We start from the raw sequence: 18,142 nt of genomic DNA, 5'->3' as shown, positions 1-18,142 counted from the left end.
GGGCCGTCTCGGGCGGGCGCCGGGGCTGAAGGGGCCGCTCGGTCGCGGGTACCGTACGAGCCCTGGCGCGGCAGGCTGAGGGAGCTGGCGACGTAGGGGATCCCGCCGCGTTCGCTCGCTCTTGCGAAAGGTGGCTTGTCAGGAGGTACTAGGAAACCATCTCACAGAAGGTGCCCTGTAACTTCTTTTCTTCCACTTCGATATAAACCAGCCGTCCGCACGAAATAACCGCCAGTTATCGTACACCAGTCTGGATGTGATGATGTGATTCTGTGAGGAACGTGATGATCGTCTTCTGCTGGCTTTGCTCCTCTTCGGTTTTTATTCCACATCCCGTCCCTGGCATAGGGCCCTTTGAGATACCGAATGCGTATTTTCCTAGCGAAAACCTTTATTCGGATGCTTAAGTTGAAACGGGCGGTGTTAAAGCTGTGTATGTTAATTTGCATGCTCCTTCAGAGAGCAGTGTTGGGGGCTTTGGAGCATCTCTGGCCTTAAAAAACAAAAGGGAGGAAAAGCCTCGAGCCACATGAGCAAAGGGTTCACCTTTTCCTGCAGCCTCTACGCTTCTTGAAACAAACTGAAAATAATAGCGCGTTGTGAAAGGCTGCATTTAGTGGGTGAATTCAGAGGATGAGGGCCCTATGTCACAGGCAGTTATGAACAGATATTTTATGAACATGATGTAGTGATGCTGGGGACTTAAATTTTTGTACAAATCAGTTCTGACCATTTGGGAATCAACAGAGCTGTGTTGATTCCATGAGCAAAATCTAACCTACTTTACTCACATAACAGCTCTGAACCAGATTGTGTTTCCTGCTAAGTAGTGCATCTTAAATATGAAAATACACTACCATTTTTCATTTGTCTTGTGGTCAATGGGAGAAATCCAGCCTTGAGGCAGAAAGAGACAGTTAAAAGGTCTTTGTTAACTCAAAGCAATAACACACAGATTGATGGTAGCCAAATGCTTTCAAAAAATTAAAAGCAGCCTGTGTTTGCCTCTATTTTATAAAGGGTTTTTTGGAGGCAGGTGTTATAGCTCTTTTTAAGTGAAGTTCCTATGTAATGACAGTTTTAGTTACAAATTTTAGAGATGATAGTTGGAGATTAGGAAATGTGGATTATGATGTAGTCATACTGAAAAACTAAGAAAGCAATCCTTTTGTCAGTATCTGTGCTGAAGGAAGCTATGGAGGAGTCATGGATGTTTCGTTTTACAATAATGGGAGCTCCAAAAAAGATCAAGATTTGGACTGCCTAGAAACAGTAGCAGAGTTGGCTTTGAGGATTCTGTCCCACTGTGATAACAGCCGTCAAAATAACAGTGAAATAAATACTGTGCTTCTGTCTAGGAAAGAGAACTGTGCATCAGACAAAACATTGTTTGGGTTTTATTTGTTGTTTCTCTGCAAACAGTTTCTTCTTCCCTCCTTGTCCCCCTCCTTTCCTCACTGAACCTTAGGTGGACATAGCAGAATATGAAAAGTATTCTCTTCAGCGGTTGGCCAGTCAAATATGAGTGGGAGAAGAAATCAAATTTTACCTTAACTTTTTTATTTTTCTTGTCTTTGCTTCCCTCTACCCCCCAAAAGCATGCAAGCTTTTGGACACAGATATTTTTGTCAGGAAACAGTAGATATAATTATTGTAAAAAGAAAAAAAAAAGTTGTACAGCTGCCAGGGATGGTGGAAAACAATGATTAATACTTCTTGATTAATTTTTGGTGCTGGATTAGTGAGGTACTGAAAAGCAAAGGTTTTAAATGCAATGGAGAACAGTACTTCAACTTAAGAGTAATTTTCATAATAGCATTAAGCTAACATGATACCACCAGGTATTCAATACGTAGAGAACAAGGTTAAGAAGGTATAACATGATTGGAGAAAGGAACAGGCATCAATAAGCAAACCAGCCTTGTCAAATGGCTAATGTGGGAGGTGGATAACCAGAGCATAGGTATAAAGTGATGAAAGTTGTTACTAGTCAATAATACCAGAAGGGATTGCTAGTTATCACCAGTCACAAACTGAGTGAGTCAGCAATGCAATATCATTGCCAAAAGACATTGTGTAAATACAGTGAGGTAGTAGTTTATGCTTGACTGAGGTGCCTATGGACTGATGGGGGGGGGGGGGGGGTTGCTCCCCCTTCCCCTCTCCGTTAAAAATGCAAGCTGTTTGGGAAGAATTCACAGAATTCAATTCAAGCAAAACTGTGGGATAAACACAGGAAAAAGGATGTTAGAAGTCTGGTTGGATGCAGCAAAATACAGCCTTAAGAAATCAGAGTCCTGTTTGTCCCTCTTTATCTCCTTTTCTGACCTGTTGTTTTTGATCACCTTGGTCATCAGATGTAGTAGGAACAATCTCTTCTGCATGTTTGCTGTAGTCCAATCTCCTTTAAAACAGTTGTAGAAACAATTTTCTTTCTGTGCTACATCCTATACTTCAAAAATCTGTCAGTGTTCTGTGTATAGTCTAAAAATGCTCTTAAAAAAAAAAGGGGTCTCTAATATAGTAAAATAATACAATATACCATTTGGGGGTAAAGTCAATCAACTTTAAAATGGTCTACCTGCTTATTATCTGTTGAGGATGACCAAAGACATTGTTGGTAGCTGTAGCATCTACTTTAATCACTGTTTAATCAGGGATGACTTAGTACTCATGATTTTTCTTCTTCCCAGCTGTTTTCCACAGCAAATCATCTCTACTGTCTGCTGCTAAATCTGTAATTTGTATGTTATCTTGGATGTAGGCATTTGGAGCTCTTTGTTTCAAGTCTAAATCTTACGAGTTCTTTGTGTATAAAAATCCTTAAGTTGTGGCTCTTCTTACCCATTCACCCAGCTAAAATTAACTTTTTGGCTCTTGTTCTTCTACATTTTGATTACTACAGCATCTTTTTCTCTACCTTTGACACAGTCTTGCTCAACTACATTCATAACGTTGGCAAAAATTGCTTTGCTGATAAACTCCATTGCTTCACTGTCTCAGAAGAACATTTTGTCAAGATTGGTTGTACCTGGATGGAGTTTTTCTGGTACTCCAGGGAGAGATGTTTCAGTCCCCTGAAATACACATTATATTTCTCTCCCTAGAGATCATAGCCCAAAGAGCTGAGCCATAAAACTGAATCGTAATCACGTTATCTTGTCTGTCGCTTGTCTTATGCTTAGATTGTAAGCTTTGTGCCTGAGATCTGTTCTTCCTCTGCCCCTAGCGCAGAACTGCCGCATGTATAGCAGAGTTGTGGCCCTTGATTGGGTTTTCCAGGTACAGTGATGACACCAGTAATAAAAGTGACTTACTAGATTTACATGAGCGGAAAAACTGAGAGGCATCTGTTCAGAGCAGAGTAGACTGTACTTATTACTACCAACTTCAGTTTTGGGGAATAGTTTCTCAGCAAGGGCCTTCTGCATTTGGTCCTAAGTGTTTCCCTTTTTGAATGAACAACCAGAGTGGAGTGGAACGTGTGTTGTCTGGGTGTTTAGCATAAGACTGAGAAATCCAAGATGTCCTTTTGGGAGCACTTCTGTTTCTGCTCCCAGAAGGGATGGACTGGATGAGGCAATGATCTCTTCTGCTTCAGTGTTGCACGTTGCATAATTCCACAGTTACTCCACAGATCTGAATCAAGATAACTGCTGAAGGAAGGAAGGGTAAGAGAAATCGGGCAACCTCTGTGGCAGTGTGTTCGGGCTGGGCTACGCCTCAGCTAACCCGAGGGCTTTGCTTTCCCTCTGTGCACCCCAGCCCTCCTTTCAGCTACAGGAAGGCATTATGCCTGAGCAGTGTGTGGATGGAAGAGAGGCCTGTTTCTTTCTCAGAAGCAGCAGGAACTCCTGAAAGAGGCTTTAAAACTGTGCCTAAATGAAATGTCTTGGGTTGAAAGAACAGCTATGAGGTGCTCATCTAAGAGTACCCATTAGTGCTGTTTTGTGGAGGAGATGATCGAGCACCAGCAGCACTTAAGCAAAGCGCCTGCATGGCACTATGGAGCATAATCTGTGATGGAAGTCAAACTTTAGGTCTTCCATAGCAAAGTCTTTCTTTCAAAGCTATTAAGGAAGTTTTTTAGCTATTTGAATACCCAGTTTTCTTTGTTGTTTTTACTTGTTAAAATCCACACACTAACTCTGAAGAATATTTTGCTTCTACTTACCAGGATTATTTAAGGAAGTACTGTGAATGCTTACTACCTCTTTTGTTCATGCAATCACACTTTTATTTATTTTTATATATATAAAAAAATAACCCATGTATATGGGTGTTTTCCCCCTCCCTTAACTTGCCTACTTAGACTCTACAAACTATAATTTGAACTTAACTGAAACATCAGGTTAACTTGCCTTCTCTCCGCTTAGTTGTTAATATATTTTTAGTGTAATAGAAAATAAATGAGTGTGTTTGACTGTAATATATGAACGATCATTTGGTGTTGTGATCTGTATAGATGGCCTGCCATGCTGCGTTATGCAGCATGATGCTCTCTTGTGGTCTTTGAGATTGGGGTCTTAGAATGCAAATTTCTTGGGACCTCATTCCCAGTCTTCTAAACATGTGGCAGCGTGGGGTCCAGTTCAGAAACACTTTATAAGTACAACTTATTCTTGTTTTGGGTATTTAAAATGATGCTAAGTTGTAATCTTTTTGCTTTTGTATGGGTTTTCTCCTGTGTGTGTTTTGGGCTTTTGTTTTGTGTGTGAGGGTTTTTTTGGTTGGTTGGTTTTCTGTTTGTTTTGTGGGTTTTTTGTTGGTTTTGGGTTTTTTTTTTCCCTGTCCAACAAACTTTCTGATTATTGATTCTTAAGTTAGTGCTTAACTTTGGAATGATTGTAGAACTTGTTTTGCTACCTGTTAGGTTTGCCTTGTAATTATGTATTTTACTATATGTATGTCATAATTTCTCCACCCACCTCTGCTTCAGCATGTTAATCTTTCTTCTCTGCTGACTTCACAGAGGCTCTGCATTTAGTAGAGCTGGACCTGTTCATTCTCTAGTTGTCATGTAGAAACTGGTGGTTCTTGGAGCCCGACACTCCTTCAGGATCAGTTTTGTCATCCTCATTGACCCCATGGATCTTATGGTCCATTTGATTAGTTGGGATGTCTTTTTTTTTTTTTTTAGTAGAGACTCCATGGGCTGTTCCTGTGTGGGTGTTTCTCCTGCAAATATGCTTGTTTGTCACAACATGTCAGGAAGACAAGAGACTCATATACTCTCCTTCTCTGTGTGAAATCTTACTAGTCTTACTGCTTTGTGGATCTCAGCAACAGGGAGAAGTTAAGAGATGGAGGACGTGGTGATTGCAGGCATAGCAGGAAAGCTGCCAGAATCGGAGAACTTGCAAGAGTTTTGGGAGAACCTGATTAATGGAGTTGATATGGTCACAGAGGATGATCGGAGGTGGAAACCAGGTGAGTGCCTATTGTCTCTTCTTTTGGAGCCCTGAATTCTGAGCATTTTAGAGGAATTATCCTATGAAAGAAAAAGATTTATCAGATGTGAAACCCTGCCAGAGCTTCTGAATTCACTTCTGATACATCATCAAGAAATTCAGGAACAGAACACTTTTATGAAGGTCTCACGCAATCCATTTTATAATGTCATGTCCTATGCAGTAGTAGCTTATATAATATGTAGCTTATTTCCAAATAACACTCTGACAGAGCAGCTAGGCAACATGAATCCCGTACCTGCTGTTGATAGCTGTGGCAGTAAGACGGCTCTGACACTTTTCTGGGTTTGGAAGTAGCACAGGGACTCCAGTCCTGTAACTTATGGCTTTTTACAATGTTCTGTCTGATTGCCTTTCTGAAGTGTTTGGTACGTGTCTGTCCAATTCAAGCTAGTGGCTTGCAGAAGTGAAAAGTAGCTTTTGTTTTTCTTCTAACTGGTGACTGACTGGAACCACTGATTTGGACTCTGTTTATGTGCTTGGTACAACTTGCCAAAGCAAGAATGCTTAAACTAGATTGATGCGTTTTGCTGCCATATCCAAGAGAGTCTTAAAAATGACAATTGTTTTTGTTAATACAGCATTCTCATTTACAAATGAGATTTGGAGAGATGGGTGGGTAGATATTCATGCAGCACTCTGGGTACTGCAACAAGGAAGTGAGGTTTCATGTGTAGTTGTGAATCAGCTGTGGCCATTGTGCACTTTGTCTCAGCTGGTAGCTGCCTCAAAACTGATGTATTCCATGACTCAGTGTTGAATTTTTCTTTTCAGGAATTTATGGACTGCCCAAGAGAAATGGAAAGCTCAAAGACATAAGCAAATTTGATGCATCCTTTTTTGGGGTTCACCCCAAACAAGCTCATACGATGGATCCTCAACTTCGCTTGCTGTTGGAAGTTTCTTATGAAGCTATTATGGATGGAGGTAAGCAGCTGAATGACTGAAGACAGAGAATTGTGCTGTATTGTCTCTGTGCAGCAGGTGCTGACATGTGCCTGTGTGATGAGATGTTTAACAAGAGAAGACCATCACATTAGAGAGGAGACCAAAGAACTGGTATGGGGGTTAGAAGAAAGGTGTGTACTTTGGAACTCAAACTAGGAAATCTATGCTGGCTGCCAGCAAATCTCTACCTGCATCTTATGGTACAACCAGTACAACAGAAGCACTTAAACAGTCAACAGTTCTAGAGCTTTTGTGTGTTCTGCTCTACTCTAATACTCCATAATAGATCCCTTTGTTTAAGTCATATTTGCATAGTGCAAAAGGAAGATGACTTGGTTAGAATTCTCATCCATGGTCTAAAAGAATGGCAGATGGCCTGATGTATTGCTGTCTATTGTCCAGGTTCATGGAAAAATTGAGGCATTTGATCTGCTTCTATAGAAGGTTTGCCCAGGAAGTGTGCTTTCAGAAATAGGAGCCTCTTTCCTCCATCACTGCCAGTGTCTTGAGCTTTTGAGTTACTTATACGCAGAGCCAAAAAGTTTGTTCTTCATGTTAATCAGTTACATGTCTGAACATAAGAAGCACATGGGAAAAAGTTGGAACCACCTCACTAGTACTGACTTATTAAAATTAACACTTGCTCATCTGCTGCTGAGCCTCAGTCTGGATGCCTGAATATTCTGCTTGTCTCCAGGACTCCTGAAGCATAGAGAAGAAACAGTAGAGGTTGCTGCAAGTTGAGCTCGCTATGCAGTTTTTTAGAGCAGAGTTGTTTCTTGTTCTGGTTTTTGGCTTTTGTGCTTAAGAATTTTCCTTTCTGTCTTGTACTCCAGATCTGGGCTTTGTGTGTCACTAGAAATAGATATTCACGTGCTCACATGACATTCCAAGTGCTGTGATTTTTCTGCCCTTCAGTCTTCTCCTTTTCTTTGCACTAGAGGTCAGCTGTTAGCTTATCTGATCAGCATTTATGTCTTTCATAGTCCATACACTTTTCTACACAAGACTCTCTAGCAATGCCCAGCTAAGCTGAAAAGCTGTCTCTGGGCACAATATGTTCTGACCAAAAGCCAGTACCGAAGTTCTGGTGGAATCTGCAGTAAGACTTGTAAGGTCTGCAGTTGAAACAGATAAGAGGTAACTATAGGTAAGGGAACAATGCTGTAGGCCTGCCAGAAAGGGACAGTATTTCATGAACTGGTGCCAGCGTACCTGATATCTCCCCAGTTTGCCCCTCTTGTCTGTTGTAATCTACCTTCCAATATCTCTGCAGGTATTAATCCAGCCACCCTCCGTGGCACAGACACAGGTGTATGGATTGGTGCCAGTGGGTCAGAAGCTGGTGAAGCCCTTAGCCAAGATCCAGTAGAGCTTGTGGGATACAGTATGACAGGCTGCCAGCGTGCTATGCTTGCCAACAGGATTTCCTACTTTTATGACTTAACAGGTAAGTGCCCCCAAACCTGTCAATGCTGATCAGCAATTGCAATTTGAGCATGATTGGACCACAGTTTCTGTAGAGGAGTGAGGGGGATGTGATAGTGTAGACCCCTTCTGGGATGAGAAAGTAACATGCAACTATTGTAAGGAGGCATAAGAGAAGCAGAAAATGTATTGTAACTGTGGGGTAAGACTCATTGTAAGGCTTTAACTCAGTTGCTGCTGATGGGCATAGCTGGCATTCATCTGAAAGATCATGATGTCAGGAGGCCTTCATAAAAAGGCCTAGGTCCTTTCCAGCCTTTATACTGCTATTTGGTATCAACTTATGTACTAGTCAGCTAGCCAAGAGACAAACTGACTGGAACAGTTGGCTTTGTTTTTGAATAAAGTGGAAGAATTGGGAAAACTGCCAAAATGATGTGATTGAAGGCATAGATATGACTTGAATCATGTGTGGCATTGAAGAGAGTGGAGGCATGGGAATTACTCTGGAGAGCAGCAGAGAGCAGAGATAATGGCAAGGGTAGGGGGAAGCACCAGGAAGGGGGAGGAATTTTTATTGGTGAGAATGGGGAAATAGATGAGACCTGCCTGTGAAGCTACAATATCTCTTTTTGATGGAGGCAGAGATGGAATTTTTAAAAATATCCTTAAAGCTAAACTGTCTGCAAATTTTTTTCCACCTTTCTCATCCCTTGTTACCTGGTAAGCAGGCAGAGATGGTGATTCTTGTCTCCCATTGTATTAGGATTACCTGTTATGTTCTGAAGGAACTCTTATTTGATGTTTGGGGTTTTTAATATGTTTCTCTTGTGATCCCATCCTGTAGTCTTTGGAGAGCAACTCAAGGAAATAAACAGTAAAAAACAGATTTTTTTGTTTTCCCTTTCCATTCCCTAAGGACCGAGCTTAACTATTGACACAGCCTGCTCCTCTAGTCTCATTGCTCTGGAAAATGCTTATAAGGCAATTCGTCATGGATCGTGCAGTGCAGCCCTAGTAGGAGGGGTCAACCTTTTGCTGAAACCCAACACTTCAGTGCAGTTCATGAAATTGGGTATGCTTAGTCCTGATGGTGCCTGCAAGGCTTTTGATGCTTCAGGTAAGGCATTAGTACAAAAGGTTGTCATGTATGAGAGGAACTTACTGTGGAGTCTGTGACCACATACTCTTCTACTATAGCAAAGAGCTGGCCTTGTAGTTGTGCCTAGGTGCACTGTTTGGGACATACCCTGGACTTGATCTGTGTTGCATGCTCCATTGAACCTAGAAAACTAACTGTGGGGGAAGAAACTGTGTGGCTCACTCCTCAGACGTTGGGGAGAGGAAATAGCTGTCTCTTGATGGAAACTTTCCATCATCATTTGTGATGAGCAGCAAGCCTTTTTAGGGCATTAATTTTTTTTTTAAAGAAATGGATATGTCATACTCTCAAAGCAAGTCTATTGTAAGCAGTAGCTCAGGAATGAGATAACCTTACTGCATGACCTTTTGCAACTTTTTTCAAAGCAGAGCAGAATTAGTGACTCATTCTTCTCTCTCTGCTTTCAGGAAATGGATATTGTCGCTCTGAAGCTGTTGTTGTTGTTCTTTTGACCAAGAGATCTATGGCTAAGCGGATCTATGCCACGATAGTCAGTGCTGGAAGTAACACTGATGGCTTTAAGGAGCAAGGTAGGCCTTGAGCCTCTGAAAAGTAAGATACATATAGAACTGTTCAGTCTAGAGTCTTTGTCATAAAAAACAGGCTGTTCTGGGGTTCTTCTTTAGATGTGTGGAGGTTTTTTATTGTTTGGATTTTTCTTTTTCTGTTTTGGTAATGCAAAGTTCAGGGCCCTATTTTGTAAAGAAGTTGGAGACAAGTGGTGGTTTCTACTGTACAAAATAACAGGAATGTCCTGTTGCTAGTTTAGCCTTCCTCAGGACATCTCTGCAGTAACTTCTGCCCTGATGGTAGAAATGTAGGTGGTGTTACAACTGTAAGGCTCTTTCCCTACTACTGTCCCATTTCTCCCACTCTCCAGTTATGGAGACACCAAGTTTCACATGTTATGCTTGATATAGACATCTCCTAGTATTCTGTGAACAAGTACATTTCCACACTAGTCTAACTCATTGGTTTAGGTCCACTTCTGGTTCCTCTGCTCTTCCAAAGAGCCTGAGAGGCTTATTGTATTTGGTGCTAAGGATGTTGGTGTAAATCCTGAAAAAGTCTCTCTTTGGGTTTTTTTGGACCTGGTCCCCCCAAGCAGGGAATGGGGCTGGGTTGAAAGGGTGCTAAAATCAGAACAGGAGGCATCTGATAGGAGAGAGGAACTGACAGCAATTTTGGTCCTAGGTGTGACATTCCCATCTGGAGAGATGCAGCAGCAGTTGGTCAGCTCTTTATACAGAGAATGCGGTATTGAACCTGGAGAAGTGGAGTATGTTGAAGCTCATGGGACAGGCACCAAGGTCAGCATGGACCCTTTGTGTTTGGAGTGTTTTCTTCTCCCTTATTTTCTTCCCTTGCATCACTTACCACACTTTTCCATCAATTTTTTTTTTCCCAAATGAATTATATTTCTCCCTTCTACCAGTTACTAGAATATGTACTGCTTCACCACTTTTGGATTTTGCCCAAACATCCTAATCTTCAGATTTCTCTTTTGTGGTGTGTTTTGGAAGTGCTAGCTAATAGCCATTCTGATTATCTACCTACTAGGTTGGAGATCCACAAGAAATAAACAGCATTGTAAATGTCTTCTGTCAATGTGAGAGAGAGCCACTGTTGATTGGATCAACCAAGTCAAACATGGGTCATCCAGAGTCTGCCTCTGGGCTTGCTGCATTAGCCAAGGTAACAGGTGGCTTGAAAAGGAAAATTGGGGGATAGGGGCAACACAACAGTGTGGGGGGGTTTTAATGTTTGTTTGTTTTAAGGAAAATTTTGCACTGATCCAGGATAAGATGTTCACTGGTAATGAGAACTACTCAGGTGATTCTCATTAATTATCTACTTCTTGCTTTACCTGCAAATACTTTTAAAAGCTCAGGTGGCTATTCTGCAAGCTGGATATGAATGCCCAGGTGGCGCTCTGCTGTGTGCACACACAAGTATGTGCATGCATGCATGCACACACTTTAGTTTCCCCTTCCTGCTGAATTCTACAGGAACATAACTCTGCTCAGAATAAAGGCTTTGGGATCACTTTATTGATTATCCTTACGCCGGACCTTCCAACAAAACACTGCTGTAAGTTGTGTGGGTTTGAGGGGCGTACAACTAGAGGGATTTGAATGTTTGGAGTAGTTGGCAATGACCAAAGATAAGAGGCAGCGTGGCTTTTTGGTGCCAAGAGAGTAGCTGATCCTTCTGGCTGTTTGTTGGACATATCATCTCTTCCTCTTCTCTCTCATGTTGGTAAGAAGCCAGGCGAGTTCTTTGGGATGAGGCTACCAGCTTGAATAACTGGTTGTCTTAGCAACCAGCCTACAAACTACTGCTGTAGGCAGACAATCATCTATTGGCTCTGGCTGCTAAACTGCTTAGCAGAGAGCTAGCTATGTTCACACTTGGTTGTAAGCCTATTACTGACAGCCTTAGAGCCATGCAAATTGAAGTCACGTACACTGTCACTGCTAGAATTTTAGGCTCTTTAAAGTGGCTATTGTGACCTGAATACATACAACTTGCTGTGAATAGCCTCATCTGCAAATAAATCATGGAGGCAGCAGTGTCTGCCTCTCTGTAGAGGGAAGTTTACTTCTTTAGCACCTCTATCTCTGACTGACACCTCCTTCATAGAAGGAATGATAACTGAGTCATAAAATAAACCTCTGCATCCGTACTGTGTTGTACATCATAAACAGTTTGTTTAGTGTAGTTCTGCTGTGATCTGTCAGGACAGGCTCATAACTTTGAGGTACTGTTTCCCTGTCTATGTTTCTTAGAGGAAGCAGAACTGAAAAGACAAGGGCCACAATTTCTTTTTGAAGACTTCTGACACTGTGTTTTCTTGCTCTTTTTTTCATCAGTTTTCTCACTTAAACTTTGTATCAGAACTTCCAGTTGCAGACAAGAGCCCATGGAATCCATCATGCGTGCTAGGATATCTTTTTGCTATGCTTTTATTAAGTTCTGTTAGGTCTCGTTTCCAGATCTGGCATCTTGAAAGCACCTGAAGCTTTGGAAGGATATTGGAAGCTCTGTCTCTGTTCTTGATTCTTTGAAAATTGGGCAGCAGTTGGTATTTTAAGATCTGGAAGTTAATCAGAATGGCAGATCAGGTGTCCTTCAGACCAAGCCAGAAACTACACCAAGCCCACTGTCCCTTAGACAGTAACTGTCTTGAAGTCTGCAGTTTCCGTAAATGTTTTCTTTTGGAATTCCGTAAAATGCTCTTCCATGAGATGTCAGTTAGGAAAATAAACCATGAAAGTATGCAATTTCAGACTTGAAGAGAATCCATTAATTTTGTGGATAGGTAGCAAAGAAACTAGGGCTTGCCAAGGCAACTTCAGTTAAATTCTGGTAAGGGAGGGAAGACTCACCTGCACCTTTGAACTACTTAGCCTGTCTAACTACTTGCTGCATGGCAGAGACAAAGCTTCTTGGTGGCTCTGGTGTGTTCTCACTGTACTGTACTGTCAAAGTTGTGTAGAAACCATGGCAGACTTAAAAGTACGAATACGTATGCTGTGTAAAGCAACAGCAAGTTCATAGTGCGTAGTATTGTAGGTGTTAGGACAGTGTGCGTGAAAATACTTGTACTGCAACTTTAAACTGGCTGACTGGAGTTGAAATTGTGCATTTATGCTGGTTGTTCTCCCAGGTGGGCTGCCATGTCTGATAGTCAACTTGGAAGAACAGTTTTCAAACCATTATCTGTTTCTCTGACCATTTTGGGGTAATGAAGGAACTGCCAAACATACAGAGCACAGTGTTTGCAGCTGACCTTGTAGTCTGATTTGCTGTACTTGTGCTACAGAGGAGTATGGTCTTGGTGTTATGGGCTGTTCATAGAGATGCTGCTGAGAGAAGGGAGCCCTTGCTTTTTTGACACAGCTGTTTTAACTCTCGTGCTGTTTCTGTACTTCTTTTTGGCTCCGCCAGTTCTGAACAGTCTGCTGTTCCTGCTTTTTTGGATCAAGAAGACAACAAATGGGTGCAAAGCAGCAAGCAAACTCCTTTACCAGTGCTTCAGCTTGGCTCTTTTGCAGCAAAGGCAGAAAGGGAAGCACTTGTTGTGATAAGGAAGAGCACGTGTGGCAGTGTGTGTGACTGGGGAGACATGAAGCAGAGCATGGTGAAGGAGCAGGATCTGAAAGGGGAGAAAGAAGATGTGATATCCTTAGTAGCCAGGCTGCTTTTCCAGCAAGACTGCATGGCTTTCCAGTTAGAAAGGGTCTGGAAGCTAAACTTAGAGCTGCCACCCTCACCTTTGCTGCTGACTTTCTGCATGGACTTAATTTGCCTAGGTGAAGTAGGTACTACCTTAGTAACATGAATAATGCTATTCTCTGAAGTGTCCCTTTATCCAAACATAGAGAGCTGCTTCAGTGTATGCTACATGGTCACTTATAGTAAAACAATAACAACAAAAGAATGTTTGTTACAAGAAAATGTGGAGCACAGAACACTCTGTTTTTTCTTCCAGGTCATTCTCTCTCTGGAATATGGGCTGTGGGCTCCAAATCTTCATTTCAATACCCCAAATCCAGATATTCCTGCCTTACAAGATGGCTCTTTGGAGGTAGTTTGTAAACCAATTCCAGTGAAAGGTGGCTTTGTCAGTATCAACAATTTTGGCTTTGGAGGTGCTAATGCTCATGTCATTCTGAGGCCAAATGAGAACAAGCACCAGCCTCTGGAGACTTGTAACATGCCAAGACTGGTTCAAGTTTGTGGCAGAACACAGGAAGCTGTAGAAATATTAATTCAAGAGAGCAGAAAACATGGAGGATGCAGCCCATTTGCAAGCCTGCTCAGTGATATCTCTGTAGTTCCTGTATCCTCCATGCCCTACAGGGGCTACACACTAGTTGGCACTGAGAGTGACATAAAAGAGGTTCAGCATGTTCAAGCATCTGGTAGACCACTCTGGTACGTCTGCTCAGGTAGGTGTGCAGCAGTGGGTCCAGGCTTCTGCATTTCTTTGTAGATCTGTGGCTTGAGCAATTGGATTCTGTGCTCTAATACTGTTTTCCATTGTAGCATGCGGAGGTATCTTGCAGCCCTGCGACTCATGTTCCCTGTATTTTATTTAATCCTTCCAACTTTGCTATCTTCTGATGATAGCAAGGCCAGGAAAATAAAAAACTGTGTGTAATTTAGAGTATGTTGGAAATGTACAATGTTTTGCTCTTAGAATTATCTCACTGCCAGAGCAAGTGTGTGATGTCTGCTCCTTTCGTGGAGTATTACTAAAGGTCACTTTCTCCTTGCCTATCCTGCAGGCATGGGAACACAGTGGAAAGGTATGGGCCTGAGCCTTATGAAGTTGGATTTGTTTCGCCAGTCTGTATTACGCTCAGACGAGGCTTTGAAGAACACAGGCCTCAAGGTCTCAGACCTGCTTCTGCAAGCAGATGAGAACACTTTTGATGACATTGTCCAGGCATTCGTTGGACTAGCTGCTGTTCAGGTAAGACTCATATGACTGGTGGAGGGGGTCATGGACTCAATCCACATAAGCATGCTCTGCTAGCATGTCTCTTTGGCTGGTAACACTTCATAAAGCTTAATGGAAACTTGTTTTGTGTAATCGGCAAATGACAGCCGTTAGAAGTATCCCTTTGATAGCAGGGAGAGTGTTGCACCCTTGACAGTTTTGGCCTCTGCCACTTGCAAGATGCTTGAACTAATATTGAGCTAAACTGATTTACGTGTGTATCTGTGTGTGTATGTGGGGCAGTTTCTCCTTTTAAGAGACTAAGGAATGTCTTTAAGTTTTATATATATGTTTGTGTCAAGGAACAAGGTTCCATTGAATGCCTTCTAAAATTTGTTCTGCAAATGAACTAAATGATGCTAAATGAAGTCTCTTTTAATTGTGAGTGTCAATGTGGGGTTCATTGCTTTTAATAAGCTAGAGACAGAGCTTTTAAAGTGGTCTGGAAAGCTGGTCTTGCCTCTTACTTTGTACAGACATGCTCTTGGCAACCTCCTGTTGCTGGAAATAGCTTCTTAGTGGAAAGCTACATAGTGGAGAAGCCCAACCACTGCGGGAGTCGTGTAATGATTCTTGGGATTGCTTTGAAATGAGACCGGAGCTGCAGTTGTGGGGCGGGGGGCAGGGGAAAGCAGCGAGGCCAAGAAGAATGTCTGTACCAAAAAGCCATTTTGTAATGTACTTGCTACTGCTGTGGGCCTTTGAGGCCTGACACCTGTTTACTCTGGCATGGAATCACTAATCCTACTTTTCCTTGCAGATTGCCCAGATTGACATGCTGAAGGCTGCAGGCCTGCAACCTGATGGGATTTTGGGCCACTCAGTGGGAGAACTAGCTTGTGGCTATGCAGATAACTCCCTAAGTCATGAAGAAGCCATTCTCGCTGCTTATTGGCGGGGAAGGTGCGTTAAAGAGGCCAAATTGCCCCCAGGAGGAATGGCTGCTGTTGGTAGGTATACCTTTACCAAAAGAGTGATATAGGGAAGTAGATCTGATTTCTGTTGTTTAGCATTGGGATAAAATTGGGCTCTGAAATATGTTGGTGGAGACAATCATGTCTGTAAAATTTTGGCTACTGTTGCTGCTTCTTTTTCGTCCGATGTAGAACTTGTTATTAAATATTGAAGTTGCTATAATGGTAGTAATCTCTGACCTGGAATACAGCAGAATTTTGGTAATCCATCCAAAACTATGTGGAAATAGTGACCAGTGACAGAGGCCTGATAATCCAAGGCACTGGGGGTTTTGGCTCTTGAGATAGATAGATATATGCGTGTGTGTGTATACATACACATACATATATATTTAAATGATTAAAAATTAAAAAAAAGATATTTCTGATTGTCTGCAAGAGTAATGAGATGTGAAACCAGTAAGCCACTATTACTTAGTGGGCAACTGGCTAGTGGAACTTAATGCCATTAACTTACTTGGGCCTAATAGCACTTAGGAAGAAGCTTTCTCCTGAACAAGCTTTGCTCAGTGTTTCTGTAAGTCATGTAGTTTTGCCCACTGTTGGGTGAAACTTTGAGCTTTGGACCCAGCAGTTTTTCTTTGTGGTATGGCTTCATAGTGACTTACATGTTTAAAACTAAAATTATTTTTGGTAGTGGTGTTGTTGTTCTTACTATTGGACACAGTGGTCAATTAAAAACTGAAACACTTAAGAGAAAAGCTGTTGTAGGTCTAATGAAGCATGTTTGACTAGGTCACTTGTTATAATCCTAGACTTCTTACTTTAATGCTACGTAGGACTACCTACCTAATTTAGCTTTTTTGTTTTCATATTAAATACATGACACTCTTATCACAGAACTTATCTCGGAGTGCTGCATATAATATGTCTTTCATAATCTGATGTTGAGTTCAAATTCTTCCTGTGACTTGTATCCATGTAACATATGACCAGATGCTGCATGTGTTAAGCTAGTTTAAGCCACTAGAGTTGTTGATTTCTCTTAGATGTTTTGCAGTGCTCAGTTTCTGTGAGTCAAGCTTGTGTGTTTTCTCTCCTGTTCTAGCTCGGATTGCTAAGGGCAAGATGAGACAAAACAACCAATTCTGTAGCTTCTTTGAAAGTGTGTGGGTTCCCCCCGTCCCTTAATGGGATGGTACAAAGATTCAGTCCTCTGTTCTTGTGCTCAATATCACAGTGATAAATGTCACATTAAAGCCCTGAGATAAAAATCCTTAGCTTTTGCAGAATCCCTTTTTGGGAAAGGGGGGATGTCTGTCTTTCTCTTAAGAATCCTTCTCAGTTTTGCAAAATGCTGAATTAAGCACAGTGATTCTGCAGTTAAGATTGCCTCACCTTATGAGGCTCACTGCTAGAAACACTTGTATTGTCCTGGGGGTCTTCCTTCTGCAGGTCTGACATGGGAGGAATGTAAGCAATGCTGTCCTCCAAATGTGGTACCAGCCTGTCACAACTCTGAAGATACTGTCACTGTTTCGGGGCCTCTGGTGAGCAAGGAACTGATATGGTGCATACCAGAATTGTGATTGGGACCCGTGAAGTTCTGGTTTGAAGAAAGCATGAAGCTGAGTTAAAGCTCAGCTGCTTGCAAAGGGGAGCTGGATTAAAGTGGTGGGTGGGAGGGGACATGGTGCTTCATATAAACTTAAATACTCAAATGTTCTGTGAGAGAAAGTGATGTTAGTGTCTCAGTAAGCTCGTAAAAGATCTCTTGCACTGAATAGTCTTATAGCCATGGGCATAATGAGTGATAAATTACAACACTGAGAAGGGCAATAACCTCATCCTCGGTATGCCTCACCTTAAATGGCCAGTGATGAAGGGCATGGGGGGAGTACAGTGACTCGTACAGATCCCAAATACATCGTGAGCTCTTATTTTTAGTTCACTTATATTCCTCTTCTTAGGACTCTGTGAATGAGTTTGTAGCCAAACTGAAAAAGGATGGTGTATTTGCAAAGGAGGTGCGCAGTGCTGGAGTTGCATTTCATTCCTACTACATGGCATCTATTGCACCAGTGCTGCTCAGCGCCCTGAAAAAGGTAATATTGCCAAACTATGGCTTGCATGGCTTAAGCTCGGGCACCTGGATTTGAATATAAGTGATGTTGAGCATAAAGGGGTTCCTTTCTTTAGGAGGAGAAGGAAATCTCTTGAAGAGCATGTAGACCTCTGAGACTTAAGGTTTGAAGTCCTACGGCCTCAAGCAGAAGGATGTCCTGAACGATCAAGCTGTGAAAAGGAGGGGCAGCTTGCTTTTGGCTGTCTTATTGTTATCTGTGACATGTAACTCTTCTTCCTGTTCCTCTTCCGTGTCTGTCTGTAGGTCATTCCAGACCCTAAACCTCGTTCAGCACGATGGATCAGTACATCTATCCCTGAATCTCAGTGGCAGAGTGATCTGGCTAGGACTTCCTCTGCAGAGTATCATGTGAACAACCTAGTGAGTCCAGTGCTATTTCATGAAGGTCTGAAGCATATTCCAGAGAATGCTGTTGTAGTAGAGATTGCTCCACATGCTCTTTTACAGGTATTGTATTTGATTGTGTTGCTATGATACTATATTGATATGCTGCTGCAGGAAGGAGATTGAGGGTCTGAGGACTAGGGAATACTGCTCCCCCCCCCCCCCCCCCCCTTCTGGAAA

The 18,142-nt window shown here is 42.1% G+C and overlaps 1 protein-coding gene across 1 annotated transcript in view; it reads left to right on the top strand.

Annotated features, from left to right (window-relative positions):
• FASN (fatty acid synthase) overlaps nt 1-18,142 on the top strand; it is a 43,624-nt gene that overhangs the window by 365 nt on the left and 25,117 nt on the right. The window contains exons 2-14 of the mRNA XM_010568115.1: nt 5,284-5,430; nt 6,246-6,398; nt 7,696-7,869; nt 8,767-8,967; nt 9,417-9,539; nt 10,204-10,319; nt 10,570-10,704; nt 13,505-13,964; nt 14,304-14,491; nt 15,279-15,468; nt 16,888-16,982; nt 17,403-17,537; nt 17,822-18,025. Coding sequence (XP_010566417.1) covers nt 5,304-5,430; nt 6,246-6,398; nt 7,696-7,869; nt 8,767-8,967; nt 9,417-9,539; nt 10,204-10,319; nt 10,570-10,704; nt 13,505-13,964; nt 14,304-14,491; nt 15,279-15,468; nt 16,888-16,982; nt 17,403-17,537; nt 17,822-18,025 — 2,301 coding nt within the window. The 5' untranslated portion in view covers nt 5,284-5,303. The remainder of the gene's footprint in view (nt 1-5,283; nt 5,431-6,245; nt 6,399-7,695; nt 7,870-8,766; nt 8,968-9,416; nt 9,540-10,203; nt 10,320-10,569; nt 10,705-13,504; nt 13,965-14,303; nt 14,492-15,278; nt 15,469-16,887; nt 16,983-17,402; nt 17,538-17,821; nt 18,026-18,142) is intronic.

This window comes from Haliaeetus leucocephalus, unplaced genomic scaffold (genome assembly GCF_000737465.1).
Source record: "Haliaeetus leucocephalus isolate CR32 unplaced genomic scaffold, Haliaeetus_leucocephalus-4.0 Scaffold238, whole genome shotgun sequence".
NCBI lineage: Eukaryota > Metazoa > Chordata > Aves > Accipitriformes > Accipitridae > Haliaeetus > Haliaeetus leucocephalus.
Note: the sequence above shows the minus strand (reverse complement) of the source record. Positions and strands in the feature narration are given on the sequence as shown.